This window comes from Salvelinus fontinalis, chromosome 8, assembly GCF_029448725.1.
Source record: "Salvelinus fontinalis isolate EN_2023a chromosome 8, ASM2944872v1, whole genome shotgun sequence".
Classification (NCBI taxonomy): domain Eukaryota; kingdom Metazoa; phylum Chordata; class Actinopteri; order Salmoniformes; family Salmonidae; genus Salvelinus; species Salvelinus fontinalis.
This window is the reverse complement of record NC_074672.1, coordinates 21,721,474-21,738,094: the sequence shown is the minus strand read 5'-3', so window position 1 is coordinate 21,738,094 and position 16,621 is coordinate 21,721,474. Positions and strand designations below refer to the sequence as shown.

Sequence of the window (16,621 nt, the reverse complement as noted above, 5' to 3'; positions counted from 1 at the left end):
CAGGGAACAGCCTGAGGAGAGTAGACCATGGCCAGGGAACAGCCTGAGGAGAGTAGATGATGGCCATGACCAGGGAACAGCCTGAGGAGAGTAGGCCATGACCAGGGAACAGCCTGAAGACAGTAGGCCATGACCAGGGAACAGCCTGAGGAGAGTAGACCATGACCAGGGAACAGTCTGAGGAGAGTAGGCCATGACCAGGGAACAGCCTGAGGAGAGTAGGCCATGACCAGGGAACAGCCTGAGGAGAGTAGGCCATGACCAGGGAACAGTCTGAGGAGAGTAGACCATGACCAGGGAACAGCCTGAGGAGAGTAGGCCATGACCAGGGAACAGCCTGAGGAGAGTAGGCCATGACCAGGGAACAGCCTGAGGAGAGTAGGCCATGACCAGGGAACAGCCTGAGGAGAGTAGGCCATGACCAGGGAACAGCCTGAGGAGAGTAGGCCATGACCAGGGAACAGCCTGAGGACAGTAGGCCATGACCAGGGAACAGCCTGAGGAGAGTAGACCATGACCAGGGAACAGTCTGAGGAGAGTAGGCCATGACCAGGGAACAGCCTGAGGAGAGTAGGCCATGACCAGGGAACAGCCTGAGAAGAGTAGGCCATGACCAGGGAACAGCCTGAGGACAGTAGGCCATGGCCAGGGAACAGCCTGAGGAGAGTAGGCCATGGCCAGGGAACAGCCTCGAGTAGAGTAGGCCATGACCAGGGAACAGTCTGAGGAGAGTAGGCCAAGGCCAGGGAACAGTCTGAGAAGAGTAGGCCATGACCAGGGAACAGCCTGAGGAGAGTAGGCCATGACCAGGGAACAGCCTGAGGACAGTAGGCCATGGCCAGGGAACAGCCTGAGAAGAGTAGGCCATGACCAGGGAACAGCCTGAGGAGAGTAGGCCATGACCAGGGAACAGCCTGAGGAGAGTAGGCCATGGCCAGGGAACAGCCTGAGAAGAGTAGGCCATGACCAGGGAACAGCCTGAGGAGAGTAGGCCAAGGCCAGGGAACAGTCTGAGAAGAGTAGGCCATGACCAGGGAACAGCCTGAGGAGAGTAGGCCATGACCAGGGAACAGCCTGAGGACAGTAGGCCATGGCCAGGGAACAGCCTGAGAAGAGTAGGCCATGACCAGGGAACAGCCTGAGGAGAGTAGGCCATGACCAGGGAACAGCCTGAGGAGAGTAGGCCATGGCCAGGGAACAGCCTGAGAAGAGTAGGCCATGACCAGGGAACAGCCTGAGGAGAGTAGGCCATGACCAGGGAACAGTCTGAGGAGAGTAGGCCATGACCAGGGAACAGTCTGAGGAGAGTAGGCCATGACCAGGGAACAGTCTGAGGAGAGTAGGCCATGACCAGGGAACAGTCTGAGGGGAGTAGGCCATGACCAGGGAACAGTCTGAGGAGAGTAGGCCATGACCAGGGAACAGTCTGAGGAGAGTAGGCCATGACCAGGGAAATGTCTGAGGGGAGTAGGCCATGACCAGGGAACAGTCTGAGGAGAGTAGGCCATGACCAGGGAACAGTCTGAGGAGAGTAGGCCATGACCAGGGAAATGTCTGAGGAGAGTAGGCCATGACCAGGGAACAGCCTGAGGAGAGTAGGCCATGGCCAGGGAACAGCCTCGAGTAGAGTAGGCCATGACCAGGGAAATGTCTGAGGAGAGTAGGCCATGACCAGGGAACAGCCTGAGAAGAGTAGGCCATGACCAGGGAACAGCCTGAGGACAGTAGGCCATGGCCAGGGAACAGCCTGAGAAGAGTAGGCCATGACCAGGGAACAGCCTGAGGACAGTAGGCCATGACCAGGGAACAGCCTGAGGAGAGTAGGCCATGACCAGGGAACAGCCTGAGGAGAGTAGGCCATGGCCAGGGAACAGCCTGAGAAGAGTAGGCCATGACCAGGGAACAGCCTGAGGACAGTAGGCCATGGCCAGGGAACAGCCTGAGAAGAGTAGGCCATGACCAGGGAACAGCCTGAGGAGAGTAGGCCATGACCAGGGAACAGCCTGAGGAGAGTAGGCCATGACCAGGGAACAGCCTGAGGAGAGTAGGCCATGACCAGGGAACATGGAGATCCCTACTTCCATTTATCACCCTAACATGCATGGACATCTGGATGACATAGGTAACGTACCAGTGGGCCATCCATGCTCATCTATAATACACAGCATTGAGTTAATAAATCATAGGACCAGCTGCAATGGAAGTCACCCATAATGGTAATAATATTCATAATATTATGACCCCCCCCCCAAAAAACTCCAATGCGACCAATGAGTTTTCTTCTAGCACCACTGTATCAGATTTATGAGGGAATGTGAGTGTACAGTATGTACACTGCTGGGAGTTGGGGAGAGGTGTAGAGGACAAGGTGAGGTCCTCTGGGGCAGGGCTAGCTGCAGTATGAAAGGAAGGGAGAGCCAGCGTGCTGATGGTCCTCTGCTCCAGCAGAGCTACTAGGCTCAGAGGTCCGCTCCCTCTCCCAGACTCCCGCTAAACCACACTGGGCATAACTACTGCTGCGACCCAGGGAAAGACATCCCCTAAACCCCACAGCAGAGATCAATGCAAGTGCAGTGACATCACCATGTGATCTGTTCCTGGAGAGCTACCGTCCTGTAGGTTTTCACTCAGAGCCTAATCTACACCACCTGATTGTAATAATTAGAGCCAGGTTAGTTACAACTGGGGTTGGACAGAAAACCTGCAGGGCGGTAGCTCTCCAGGAACAGGGTTGGAGAGCCCTGTTCTAGACCAATAAGAAAGAGGGTTCCAAACCTCTTTGCCAATAACAGCTAATTTTCAGTTTTTACCACCCCACTCAGACCACTCCCAGATAATCCTATCACAATTCTTGCTTGAGAAATTGCACCTTACTAAAAAGCTATTTTAGGTTTATTTTTGACCATTTTAATTGAAAACAATCACAGTAAGGTACTCAATTGTTACCCAGAAATGATTTGATTTTGAAATAAAAATGGCTGCATTGCACCTTTAAGGGTGTTGGGCCACCACAAGCTGCCAGAACAGCTTCAATACACCGTGGCATAATGTCTGGAACCAGTGTACCAGTGTACCAGTGTACCAGTGTACCAGTGTACCAGTGTACCATAGTACCAAACATTGTCTCCCATTAGTGTTCAATTGGGTTGACATCTGGTGACTGACACACACACACACACACACACACACACACACACACACACACACACACACACACACACACACACACACACACACACACACACACACACACACACACACACACACACACACACACACACCCTTTAAAACCTCTATGCTCCTTTGAGACCCCTCTTTCAAAGTCACTGAGATCTCTTCTTCTAGACATGGTAGTAAAAATAATGGCCAACAGGCATTTCTATACGTGACCCTAAGTACGATGGAATGTTAATTGCTTAATTAACTCAGGAACCACACCTGTTTGGAAGCACCTGCTTTCAATGTACTTTGTATCCCTCATTTACTCAAGTGTTTCCATTCATTTGGCAGTTACCTGTCTGTATATTTGGTTGAGCAAAAGTGTTGAATGTTGGATACTATTAAGGAGGTTGTAAAATAGCTATCCCATGTATAGAAAGAGACTATGTAAAGTACAGAGAGACTATGTAAAGTACAGTACAGTAGAGAGAGACTATGTAAAGTACAGAGAGACTATGTAAAGTACAGTACAGTAGAGATAGACTATGTAAAGTACAGAGAGACTATGTAAAGTACAGTACAGTAGAGAGAGACTATGTAAAGTACAGAGAGACTATGTAAAGTACAGTACAGTAGAGATAGACTATGTAAAGTACAGAGAGACTATGTAAAGTACAGTACAGTAGAGAGAGACTATGTAAAGTACAGTACAGTAGAGAGAGACTATGTAAAGTACAGAGAGACTATGTAAAGTACAGTACAGTAGAGATAGACTATGTAAAGTACAGAGAGACTATGTAAAGTACAGTACAGTAGAGAAAGACTATGTAAAGTACAGTACAGTAGAGAGAGACTATGTAAAGTACAGAGAGACTATGTAAAGTAGAGTACAGTAGAGAGACTATGTAAAGTACAGTAGAGAGAGACTATGTAAAGTACAGTACAGTAGAGAGAGACTATGTAAAGTACAGAGAGACTATGTAAAGTACAGTACATTAGAGAGAGACTATGTAAAGTACAGCGAGAGACTATGTAAAGTACAGTACAGTAGAGAGAGACTATGTAAAGTACAGAGAGACTATGTAAAGTACAGTACAGTAGAGAGAGACTATGTAAAGTACAGTACAGTAGAGAGAGACTATGTAAAGTACAGAGAGACTATGTAAAGTACAGTACAGTAGAGATAGACTATGTAAAGTACAGAGAGACTATGTAAAGTACAGTACAGTAGAGAGAGGCTATGTAAAGTACAGAGAGACTATGTAAAGTACAGTACAGTTGAGAGAGACTATGTAAAGTACAGAGAGAGACTATGTAAAGTACAGTACAGTACGACTATGTAAAGTACAGTACAGTATGACTATGTAAAGTACAGTACAGTAGAGCTAGACTATGTAAAGTACAGAGACTATGTAAAGTACAGTACAGTACAGAGAGACTATGTAAAGTACAGAGAGACTATGTAAAGTACAGTACAGTACAGAGAGACTATGTAAAGTACAGAGAGACTATGTAAAGTACAGTACAGTAGAGAGAGACTATGTAAAGTACAGAGAGACTTTGTAAAGTACAGTACAGTAGAGATAGACTATATAAAGTACAGAGAGACTATGTAAAGTACAGTACAGTAGAGAGAGACTATGTAAAGTACAGTACAGTAGAGAGAGACTATGTAAAGTACAGAGAGACTATGTAAAGTACAGTATAGTAGAAAGAGACGATGTAAAGTACAGAGAGACTATGTAAAGTACAGTACAGTAGAGAGAGACTATGTAAAGTACAGAGAGACTATGTAAAGTACAGTACAGTAGAAAGAGACTAAAGGCAGATAATTCCACCACACATTCCGAGGAAAGGCATTGTTCCACCACACATTCCGAGGAAAGGCATTGTTCCACCACACATTCTGAGGAAAGGCATTGTTCCACCACACATTATGAGGAAAGGCATTGTTCCAACACACATTCTGAGGAAAGGCATTGTTCCACCACACATTCTGAGGAAAGGCATTGTTCCACCACACATTCTGAGGAAAGGCATTGTTCTACCACACATTCTGAGGAAAGGCATTGTTCCACCACACATTCCGAGGAAAGGCATTGTTCCACCACACATTCCGAGGAAAGGCATTGTTCTATCACACATTCTGAGGAAAGGCATTGTTCCACCACACATTCCGAGGAAAGGCATTGTTCCACCACACATTCTGAGGAAAGGCATTGTTCCACCACACATTATGAGGAAAGGCATTGTTCCACCACACATTCCGAGGAAAGGCATTGTTCTACCACACATTCTGAGGAAATGCATTGTTTCACCACACATTCTGAGGAAATGCATTGTTTCACCACACATTCTGAGGAAATGCATTGTTTCACCACACATTCTGAGGAAAGGCATTGATCCACCACACATTATGAGGAAAGGCATTGTTCCACCACACATTATGAGGAAAGGCATTGTTCTACCACACATTCTGAGGAAAGGCATTGTTCCACCACACATTCCGAGGAAAGGCATTGTTCCACCACACATTCTGAGGAAAGGCATTGTTCCACCACACATTCTGAGGAAAGGCATTGTTCCACCACACATTCTGAGGAAAGGCATTGTTCCACCACACATTCTGAGGAAATGCATTGTTTCACCACACATTCTGAGGAAAGGCATTGATCCACCACACATTATGAGGAAAGGCATTGTTCCACCACACATTATGAGGAAAGGCATTGTTCCACCACACATTCTGAGGAAAGGCATTGTTCCACCACACATTCTGAGGAAATGCATTGTTTCACCACACATTCTGAGGAAAGGCATTGTTCCACCACACATTATGAGGAAAGGCATTGTTCCACCACACATTATGAGGAAAGGCATTGTTCCAACACACATTCCGAGGAAAGGCATTGTTCCACCACACATTATGAGGAAAGGCATTGTTCCACCACACATTCTGAGGAAATGCATTGTTTCACCACACATTCTGAGGAAAGGCATTGTTCCACCACACATTATGAGGAAAGGCATTGTTCCACCACACATTATGAGGAAAGGCATTGTTCCAACACACATTCCGAGGAAAGGCATTGTTCCACCACACATTATGAGGAAAGGCATTGTTCCACCACACATTCTGAGGAAAGGCATTGTTCCACCACACATTCTGAGGAAATGCATTGTTTCACCACACATTCTGAGGAAATGCATTGTTTCACCACACATTCTGAGGAAAGGCATTGATCCACCACACATTATGAGGAAAGGCATTGTTCCACCACACATTATGAGGAAAGGCATTGTTCTACCACACATTCTGAGGAAAGGCATTGTTCCACCACACATTCCGAGGAAAGGCATTGTTCCACCACACATTCCGAGGAAAGGCATTGTTCCACCACACATTCTGAGGAAAGGCATTGTTCCACCACACATTCCGAGGAAAGGCATTGTTCCACCACACATTCTGAGGAAAGGCATTGTTCCACCACACATTCTGAGGAAAGGCATTGTTCCACCACACATTCTGAGGAAAGGCATTGTTCCACCACACATTCTGAGGAAATGCATTGTTTCACCACACATTCTGAGGAAAGGCATTGATCCACCACACATTATGAGGAAAGGCATTGTTCCACCACACATTATGAGGAAAGGCATTGTTCCACCACACATTCTGAGGAAAGGCATTGTTCCACCACACATTCTGAGGAAATGCATTGTTTCACCACACATTCTGAGGAAAGGCATTGATCCACCACACATTATGAGGAAAGGCATTGTTCCACCACACATTATGAGGAAAGGCATTGTTCCACCACACATTCTGAGGAAAGGCATTGTTCCACCACACATTCTGAGGAAATGCATTGTTTCACCACACATTCTGAGGAAAGGCATTGTTCCACCACACATTATGAGGAAAGGCATTGTTCCACCACACATTCTGAGGAAAGGCATTGTTCCAACACACATTCTGAGGAAAGGCATTGTTCCACCACACATTATGAGGAAAGGCATTGTTCCAACACACATTCTGAGGAAAGGCATTGTTCCACCACACATTCTGAGGAAAGGCATTGTTCTACCACACATTCTGAGGAAAGGCATTGTTCCACCACACATTCTGAGGAAAGGCATTGTTCCACCACACATTCACATTTGATACATTTGTCCTTTTTCTACCTCTCCTTTTTTAATCTAGGTTCCATTTTTCTCTATCCGTCAGACGTGGAAGTTGGTTGTACAGTTGTCTCAAATAAAACTGTGAAGGACCTTGGTGTTAATCTGGACCCTGATCTCTCTTTTGACCAACATATTGTAACGACCCTGAGTTTATAAGCGCGGAAATCGAGCATGCTTCTGCGGCACAGTCGATAGCGCGCCGGACCGCGGGCTGGAAGGTTGAGGGTTCGAGATCTGCTCCCTGCTGTTTCATTACAATATCAAGAATATTTCAAGGGCAGCTTTTTCCATTTTAGTATCATTGCAAAAATCTGAATCTGTTTGCCCAAAAATGATGCAGAAAAGCTAATCCATGATTTTGCCACTTCTAGATTAGACTACTGCAATACTAAAGCACTAAATAAACTTCAGTTAGTGCTAAATACGGCTGCTAGAATCTTGACTAGAACCAAAACATTTGATCATATTACTCCAGTGCTAGCCTCTCTGTCTTCCTGTTAAGGCTAGAGCTGATTTCAAGGTTTTACTGCTAACCTACAAAGCATTACATGGGCTTGCTCCTACCTATTTCTCCAATTTGGTCCTGCCGTACATATCTACACGTACGCTGCTTTCATAAGACGCAGGACTTACGGTCCCTAGAATTTCTAAGCAAACAGCTGGAGGCAGGGCTTTCTCCTACTGAGCTCCATTTTTATGGAATGGTCTGCCTATCCATGTGAGAGACACAGACTCAGTCTTTAGTCTTTACTGAAGGCTCATCTCTTCAGAAGGTCCTATGATTGAGTGTAGTCTGGCCCAGTGTTGCAAAGGCAAACGGCAAGACACTGGAGTGACGAACCGCCCCTGCTGTCTTTACCTGGCCGGCTCCCCTTCTCTCCACTGGGATTCTCTGATTCTTACCCTATTACAGGGACTGAGTCACTGGTGCTCTTCCATGCCGTCCCAAGGCGTCATGTCTTGCCAGGATTTGAGTCATTGACGTGATTGAGTCACTGGCGTGATCTTCCTGTCTGGTTTTGCGGGCTATTCTCTCTCTCTCTCTCTCTCTCTCTCTCTCTCTCTCTCTCTCTCTAGCTTCTGCTGTTCTGCCTGCGGCTATGTAACCCTGACCTGTTCACCAGACGTGCTACCCTGAACATCTTGGAGAACGATCTGGCCTTGATAGCCATGTACTCTTATAATCTCCACTCGGCACAGCCAGACGAGGACTGGCCACCCCTGGTTCCTGGTTCCTCTCTAGGTTTCTTCCTAGGTTCCTGCCTATCTAGAGACTTTTTCCTAGCCACTGTGCTTCTACATCTGCATTGCTTGCTGCTTGGGGTTTTAGGCAGGGTTTCTGTACAGCACTTTGTGACATCAGCTGATGTAAATAGGGCTTTATAAATACATTTGATTTGATTTAAACGGTACTGGGTGATTTTCCTCAAGAGACAGACACCGTGTTTGTGGCAGAGACGTCCCACCTGGATGTGGCCCACCTCTCAAATCATTGGATAGAAAATGGCTATTGATATTCAGTCATCACTTTCTGTGGTTGTCGGGCGGGAATACAGCCGGAGAGGGCTGCAGGCAGGTGGCGTTACGATAGGGTGCATTGGTAACCCGTCTGTCTGTCCCATAACTAAGGCATTATCAGGAGTAGAGAGTGTCACAGAGCCAGGCAGTGTCAAAGAGCTTGACAGTCCTTACCCTGTTACCTCATGTCACTCTGCCTCAGAGCACACACCTACAGGTCTGCTCTGGCAAGGTAGATATAGACATCTCTCATTTTAACTCAACTGTACAGGTGTCTGAGAGGGAGGACAGAGCAGGCTGAGACGGGGGTTGGGACTGAGGAGAGGGTGGGTGGGGCTGAAGGGAGGGGTAGGAGGCCACGGGGTGTTAAATAGCAATCCAGAGGAGAGAGAGGGGGCATTTGAAGAAGCCGTTTCAATTTAAACCTCAGAGATGAATCCTTTGCAGTAAGCCTGTTGGCCTTCTTATCTCTCCTCACCCTGCTAACCATTCTGATAGAGAGAGGATGGAGATGGATGGGATGGAGAGGTGGGGGGGGTCTTCCAGTAATAATGGAGGAAACGTCTTTAATGAGTGAAACGAGGACCTCCAATTTGAGCTTAGGTGAGAAAGCACATGAAAGAAAAGAGAGAGCAGGGAGAAAAGGAGAAGGGTACAGATAACTGGAGTAGAGGAGGTGAGGGAAGAGGGGAGGAACATGTGTGAGGGAAGAGGGTGCTGACTGGAGGAGGAACATGTGTGAGGGAAGAGGGTGCTGGCTGGGGGAGGAACATGTGTGAGGGAAGAGGGTGCTGACTGGGGGAGGAACATGTGTGAGGGAAGAGGGTGCTGACTGGGGGAGGAACATGTGTGAGGGAAGAGGGTGCTGGCTGGGGGAGGAACATGTGTGAGGGAAGAGGGTGCTGACTGGGGGAGGAACATGTGTGAGGGAAGAGGGTGCTGGCTGGGGGAGGAACATGTGTGAGGGAAGAGGGTGCTGACTGGGGGAGGAACATGTGTGAGGGAAGAGGGTGCTGACTGGGGGAGGAACATGTGTGAGGGAAGAGGGTGCTGGGCAGGGGGGTGGAGCTCAGTATAATGGAAATCAAACACAACCAATCACATAGAGTGCTGGAAATCACAGAGGAAACACACACACACAACAATTAGGTTTGGGTACTGTATAAATAGGAGGATTTGGGTACTGTATAAATAGGAGGGTTTGGGTACTGTATAAATAGGAGGGTTTGGGTACTGTATAAATAGGAGGGTTAGGGTACTGTATAAATAGGAGGGTTTGGGTACTGTATAAATAGGAGGGTTTGGGTACTGTATAAATAGGAGGGTTTGGTGCCGTGAGAGTGTATGATTGTTTAAAAACTATAATAGCGTGTGAAGCTTGTACCTGTTTGTCTGTGAGGGCATAGATGTGCTGGTAGTCTGGGCTGAAGAGCAGGTCTCTATGGATGGGACTCCCCTCGATCACCACCCCATTCTCATAAGGCATGGCAGGATGGTTGATAGAATTCACCAGGATCTGAAACACACAGGACAGAGACGTCATCACACTCACAGTACACTCACAGTACACTCACAGTACACTCACAGTACACTCACAGTACACTCACAGTACACTCACAGCACACTCACATCACACTCACAGTACACTCACAGTACACTCACAGTACACTCACAGCACACTCACAGCACACTCACAGCACACTCACAGTACACTCACAGTACACTCACAGTACACTCACAGCACACTCACAGCACACTCACAGTACACTCACAGTACACTCACAGTACACTCACAGTACACTCACAGTACACTCCCAGGCAGGATAATACACAATCGCAATCAGCATTAGAGTCAGAGGACAAGACAGTCACCAGTACAGTGCAACACAGTCCATACTGTGGTACTGTACAAGCTCTCAGGAAGGTTCAGACAGGTCAAAAGTGAAATACGGCAGGTCGTCTCTGTAATGGGGAGACTTTACACGGCCAAATAAAAGTAGATTGTGTGTAATGTCAGTGACAGAATGATAGAGCTCTGTGGAGCATCCCAACCACAACATAAAGGAAACCAAAGGCCTCTGTAAATCTGACGGTCTATTTCTGCTCCACAACCATCAATCATTACACAACTTTACACGATGCTGCTGCTGCTGCACTCTCCCCAAAATAAACAACTCTCTCTCTCTCACACACACACACACACACACACACACACACACACACACACACACACACACACACACACACACACACACACACACACACACATTCTCTCTATCACTTCGACTCTCTCTCGTTCTCATTCTCTCTCTCACACACACGCGCGCGCACGCACACACGCGCACACACACACACACACACACACACACACACACACACACACACACACACACACACACACACACACACACACACACACACACACACACACACACACACACACACACTCCTCTATCGTCACTGACCAACTGTTCCATTTCTACACAGCTGAAAGTTTAAATTCCTCCATCTTTCTCATGTTGCGGTGTCATTACAAAGGAATGATGTGAACATTGTAATGGCTGATGCATGCAGGGATGATATTTTCCAACAGAATACCTAATAAGAATGATCTGCATCAAACCAGGTACTCAGCAAGTACTCAAAAGATCACAACAAGGGTCTAATACATATTCAGCTATTCTGCCTCCAGAAATGCCTCCCTGTACAGTAGAACTTCTTTGTATAATAATAATCAGAGTTGTGTTGCCCTTTGACTGGTTGCCAGGGGCGAGCAGCAGCTATTACTGGCTGAATGTACTGCTGTGTTTGTCCTTACAGAAGTCAGCCGGATCTCCACAGTGTGTTCTGTCCCACTGGAGTCCTGCCTACCTGGCTGTAGATAACCTAACCACACACTGCTAGACCCTGGGCAGACCCTGCTGCATTTAGCTAACGTACTGCAGCGGGCCTACGTGCCTTTATTTTAAGGGGGGGGCTAACTCACTAAAACAAATGGTCCTTGGATAATAACAACAGCTGCCCCCCCTCCCGTCTACCTTAGTGGGTATATTGATGTGAGGTTCGGGTAGCGTGACCTCCCTGTCCCCTCGTATTTCAGGCTCTAATGATGTACCCAGGCCGCGTGCCAGGTCAGCCTGATTAATAGCCCGCCTTGTCTCTACCTCTCTCCCTCTCTGCCTGGGCACTGGGGAGGACATTACCTGACTGGGCCTGACCATACCACAATAATACCACCTCTTCCAGAGAGGACAGGAAGAGGAGAGGAGGGGAGGGGTGGAGAGCAGAGGAGGGGATGAGGAGAGAGGACTGGAAGAGGAGAGGAGGGGAGGGGTGGAGAGCAGAGGTGGGGATGAGTAGAGAGGAGAAGAGAGGAGAGTCATGGAGAAGAAAGGAGAGGAAAGTAGAGAAGAGGATAGGAAAGGAGATGGGAGGAGAGGAAAGTAGATGAGGGGAGGAGAGGAAAGGAGGTGAGGGGAGGAAGGGAAAGTAGATGAGGGGAGGGGGGAAAGGAGATGAGGGGAGGAAGGGAAAGGAGATGAGGGGAGGAGGGGAAATGAGATGAGGGGAGGAGGGGAAAGGAGATGAGGGGAGGAGGGGAAAGGAGATGAGGGGAGGAGAGGAGAGGAAAGGAGATGAGGGGAGGAGGGGAAAGGAGATGAGGAGATGAGGGAAAGGAGATGAAGGGAGGGCGAAAGAGCACACGCCCCACCTCCAAAGGCCCTCTGACATCAGTCAGGCTGCTCCTACTTTTAGGAAGTGCCCTGCCCTGTAGCTTGGAACACAGCACATTGCCGTGATTTGGGTCAAATGGTTCAGGAGGACACAGAGCCAGACCAGCAGGCAACTTTATGGTCTTTAACACCAGTCTCCCCAACACCTGCTATAGTGCTGTAATCTCCAGAGGAGCTCCACAGTCAAGGGTCATCCAGTAGAATGTTCTGGAGCAGAAAGGGAGAGGGGGATGTTGAAGTGGCTAGCAGGCCTGGGATTCGTGGTCATGAGGCTTCTTCCCTCCCATCAAAATTCTCCCTACAGGACAAGTCTCATTACAGAGCCAGTGAGCCAACGCTGATAATACCAAGGACACTGCATCCTCTCTCTCTCCTTCTCTCATCTCTCTCTCTTTTTACTCTTCTCTTCCTCTCTCTCTTCTCTCACTCTCTCTTCCAGGGAGGCTGCCAAAATGTGATCAGAAAATTCCCTTCAGGAGAGGAAGAGGGAGGGGAAGGGGAGGGACGGAGGGGGGACTGATGCTGTGTCCTATAACTTTAATGAATGGGAATCAGCAGGCAAGGTTACAGCAGAGGGAACAAACAGGAAGCTGAAGACACCCCTTTCCTCTCCCCTGATTCATACTGTACTCTCTCTCTGATACTGTACTCTCTCTCTGATACTGTACTCTCTCTCTGATACTGTACTCTCTCTCTGATACTGTACTCTCTCTCTGATACTGTACTCTCTCTGCACTACCCTACACTAACTTATCTCTCTGTTGCTAGGTAGAATATTCTACTTCCAGCATAAGGAATTGCCCAGAAGGAATATAGAACATCTTGCCGTCCCCCTCTACTTTTACTTAAGAGGGACCCCTACGGTTAACAATTAGCCCAAGCTATAATTGAGTATAATGAATGTGCAATGATGGGAATAACTGGCCTCCCTCCATACATTTACTATACAACTGTAACGCAAAGATATCTCTCAGTTCAATATCCTGTAAGAGGACTGAGCGCAGGTCTCCTAGGCACACACACACACGCACACACACACACACACACAGCCAGGGCCGTGCTGAGAGAGGAGAGCGCTCCACAGATTACTCAAACAATAGCCTCTTGAACACGAGCCAGGAGTTTTGCGAGAGGGAGAGTGGATAAATTCACTGTATTCAAGTCGGTCTCGTCTCATAAAGGTGTCAAGAGATATGGAGTGGGGGGGATGGTGAGCAAGACAAAAACAAATTCAATCCCCCTCCGGGCTGGAGGCTTTAAACGTGGCGAGCGGCAGCCACACTTATTGCTGTTGTCATACAGTACTTAACACTCACAGTAGATACCATGTTATTGGTGCTCAATCACAAGGCCAGGTCACAGCATTCCAACCCTCTACTGCTACAACCATCTACCTCCACCGCATCTCTTCAACACCTGCCTGATGTTCAACCTGACGTCCTTTTCACCTGGTGGTGAAACACACACACACACACACACACACACACACACACACACACACACACACACACACACACACACACACACACACACACATATATATGTTTGTTTTACTATCCTAGTGGGGACCAAACAATTGATTCCCATTTAAAATCCTATTTTCCCTAACCCCTAACCCTAACCTTTAACCTAACCTTAACCCTGACCCTAAACCTAACCACTAACCCTAACATTCAACCTAACCTTAACCCTGACCCTAACATTTAACCTAACCTTAACCCTGACCCTAACCCCTAACCCTAACATTTAACCTAACCTTAACCCTGACCCTAAACCTAACATTTAACCTAACCTTAACCCTGACCCTAAACCTAACCCCTAACCCTAACATTTAACCTAACCTTAACCTTAACCCTGACCCTAAACCTAACCCCTAACCCTAACCTTGAACCTAACCTTAACCCTGACCCTGACCCTAAACCTAACCCCTAACCCTAACATTTAACCTAACCTTAACCCTGACCCTAACCCTAACCCCTAACCCTAACCTTGAACCTAACCTTAACCCTGACCCTACACATAACCACTAACCCTAACATTTAACCTAACCTTAACCCTGACCCTAACCCTAACATTTAACCTAACCTTAACCCTGACCCTAACCCTAACATTTAACCTAACCTTAACCCTGACCCTAAACCTAACCCCTAACCCTAACCTTGAACCTAACCTTAACCCTGACCCTACACCTAACCCCTAACCCTAACATTTAACCTAACCTTAACCCTGACCCTAAACCTAACCCCTAACCCTAACCTTGAACCTAACCTTAACCCTGACCCTACACCTAACCCCTAACCCTAACCTTTAACCTAACCTTAACCCTGACCCTAAACCTAACCACTAACCCTAACATTTAACCTAACCTTAACCCTGACCCTAAACCTAACCACTAACCCTAACATTTAACCTAACCTTAACCCTGACCCTAAACCTAACCACTAACCCTAACCTTTAACCTAACCTTAACCCTGACCTTAAACCTAACCACTAACCCTAACATTTAACCTAACCTTAACCCTGACCCTAAACCTAACCACTAACCCTAACATTTAACCTAACCTTAACCCTGACCCTAACCCTAACATTTAACCTAACCTTAACCCTGACCCTAAACCTAACCCCTAACCCTAACATTTAACCTAACCTTAACCCTGACCCTAAACCTAACCCCTAACCCTAACATTTAACCTAACCTTAACCCTGACCCTAAACCTAACCCCTAACCCTAACATTTAACCTTAACCCTGACCCTAAACCTAACCCTAACATTTAACCTAACCTTAACCTTAACCCTGACCCTAAACCTAACCACTAACCCTAACATTTAACCTAACCTTAACCTTAACCCTGACCCTACACCTAACCCCTAACCCTAACATTTAACCTAACCTTAACCCTGACCCTAAACCTAACCCCTAACCCTAACATTTAACCTAACCTTAACCTTAACCCTGACCCTAAACCTAACCCCTAACCCTAACCTTGAACCTAACCTTAACCCTGACCCTACACCTAACCCCTAACCCTAACATTTAACCTAACCTTAACCCTGACCCTAAACCTAACCCCTAACATTTAACCTAACCTTAACCCTGACCCTAAACCTAACCCTAACATTTAACCTAACCTTAACCCTGACCCTAAACCTAACCCTAACATTTAACCTAACCTTAACCCTGACCCTAAACCTAACCCTAACATTTAACCTAACCTTAACCCTGACCCTAAACTTAACCCCTAACCCTAACATTTAACCAAACCTTAACCCTGACCCTAAACCTAACCCTAACATTTAACCTAACCTTAACCCTGACCCTAAACCCTAACATTTAACCTAACCTTAACCCTGACCCTAAACTTGACCCCTAACCCTAACATTTAACCTAACCTTAACCCTGACCCTAAACCTAACCACTAACCCTAACATTTAACCTAACCTTAACCCTGACCCTAAACCTAACCACTAACCCTAACATTTAACCTAACCTTAAACCTGACCCTAAACCTAACCCCTAACCCTAACATTTAACCTAACCTTAACCCTAACCCCTAACCCTAACATTTAACCTAACCTTAACCCTGACCCTAAACTTAACCCCTAACCCTAACATTTAACCTAACCTTAACCCTGACCCTAAACCTAACCACTAACCCTAACATTTAACCTAACCTTAACCCTGACCCTAAACTTAACCCCTAACCCTAACATTTAACCTAACCTTAACCCTGACCCTAAACCTAACCACTAACCCTAACATTTAACCTAACCTTAACCCTGACCCTAAACCTAACCACTAACCCTAACATTTAACCTAACCTTAACCCTGACCCTAAACCTAACCCCTAACCCTAACATTTAACCTAACCTTAACCCTGACCCTAACCCCTAACCCTAACATTTAACCTAACCTTAACCCTGACCCTAAACTTAACCCCTAACCCTAACATTTAACCTAACCTTAACCCTGACCCTAACCCTAACATTTAACCTAACCTTAACCCTGACCCTAAACTTAACCCTA

The 16,621-nt window shown here is 46.9% G+C and overlaps 1 protein-coding gene across 2 annotated transcripts in view; it reads right to left on the bottom strand.

The window, feature by feature from the left end:
* Positions 1-16,621, bottom strand: part of LOC129860862 (plexin-A1-like) — a 334,577-nt gene that overhangs the window by 153,781 nt on the left and 164,175 nt on the right. For both annotated transcript variants that reach the window (XM_055931720.1, XM_055931721.1), the window contains exon 4: positions 10,247-10,378. In XM_055931720.1, coding sequence (XP_055787695.1) covers positions 10,247-10,378 — 132 coding nt within the window. The remainder of the gene's footprint in view (positions 1-10,246; positions 10,379-16,621) is intronic.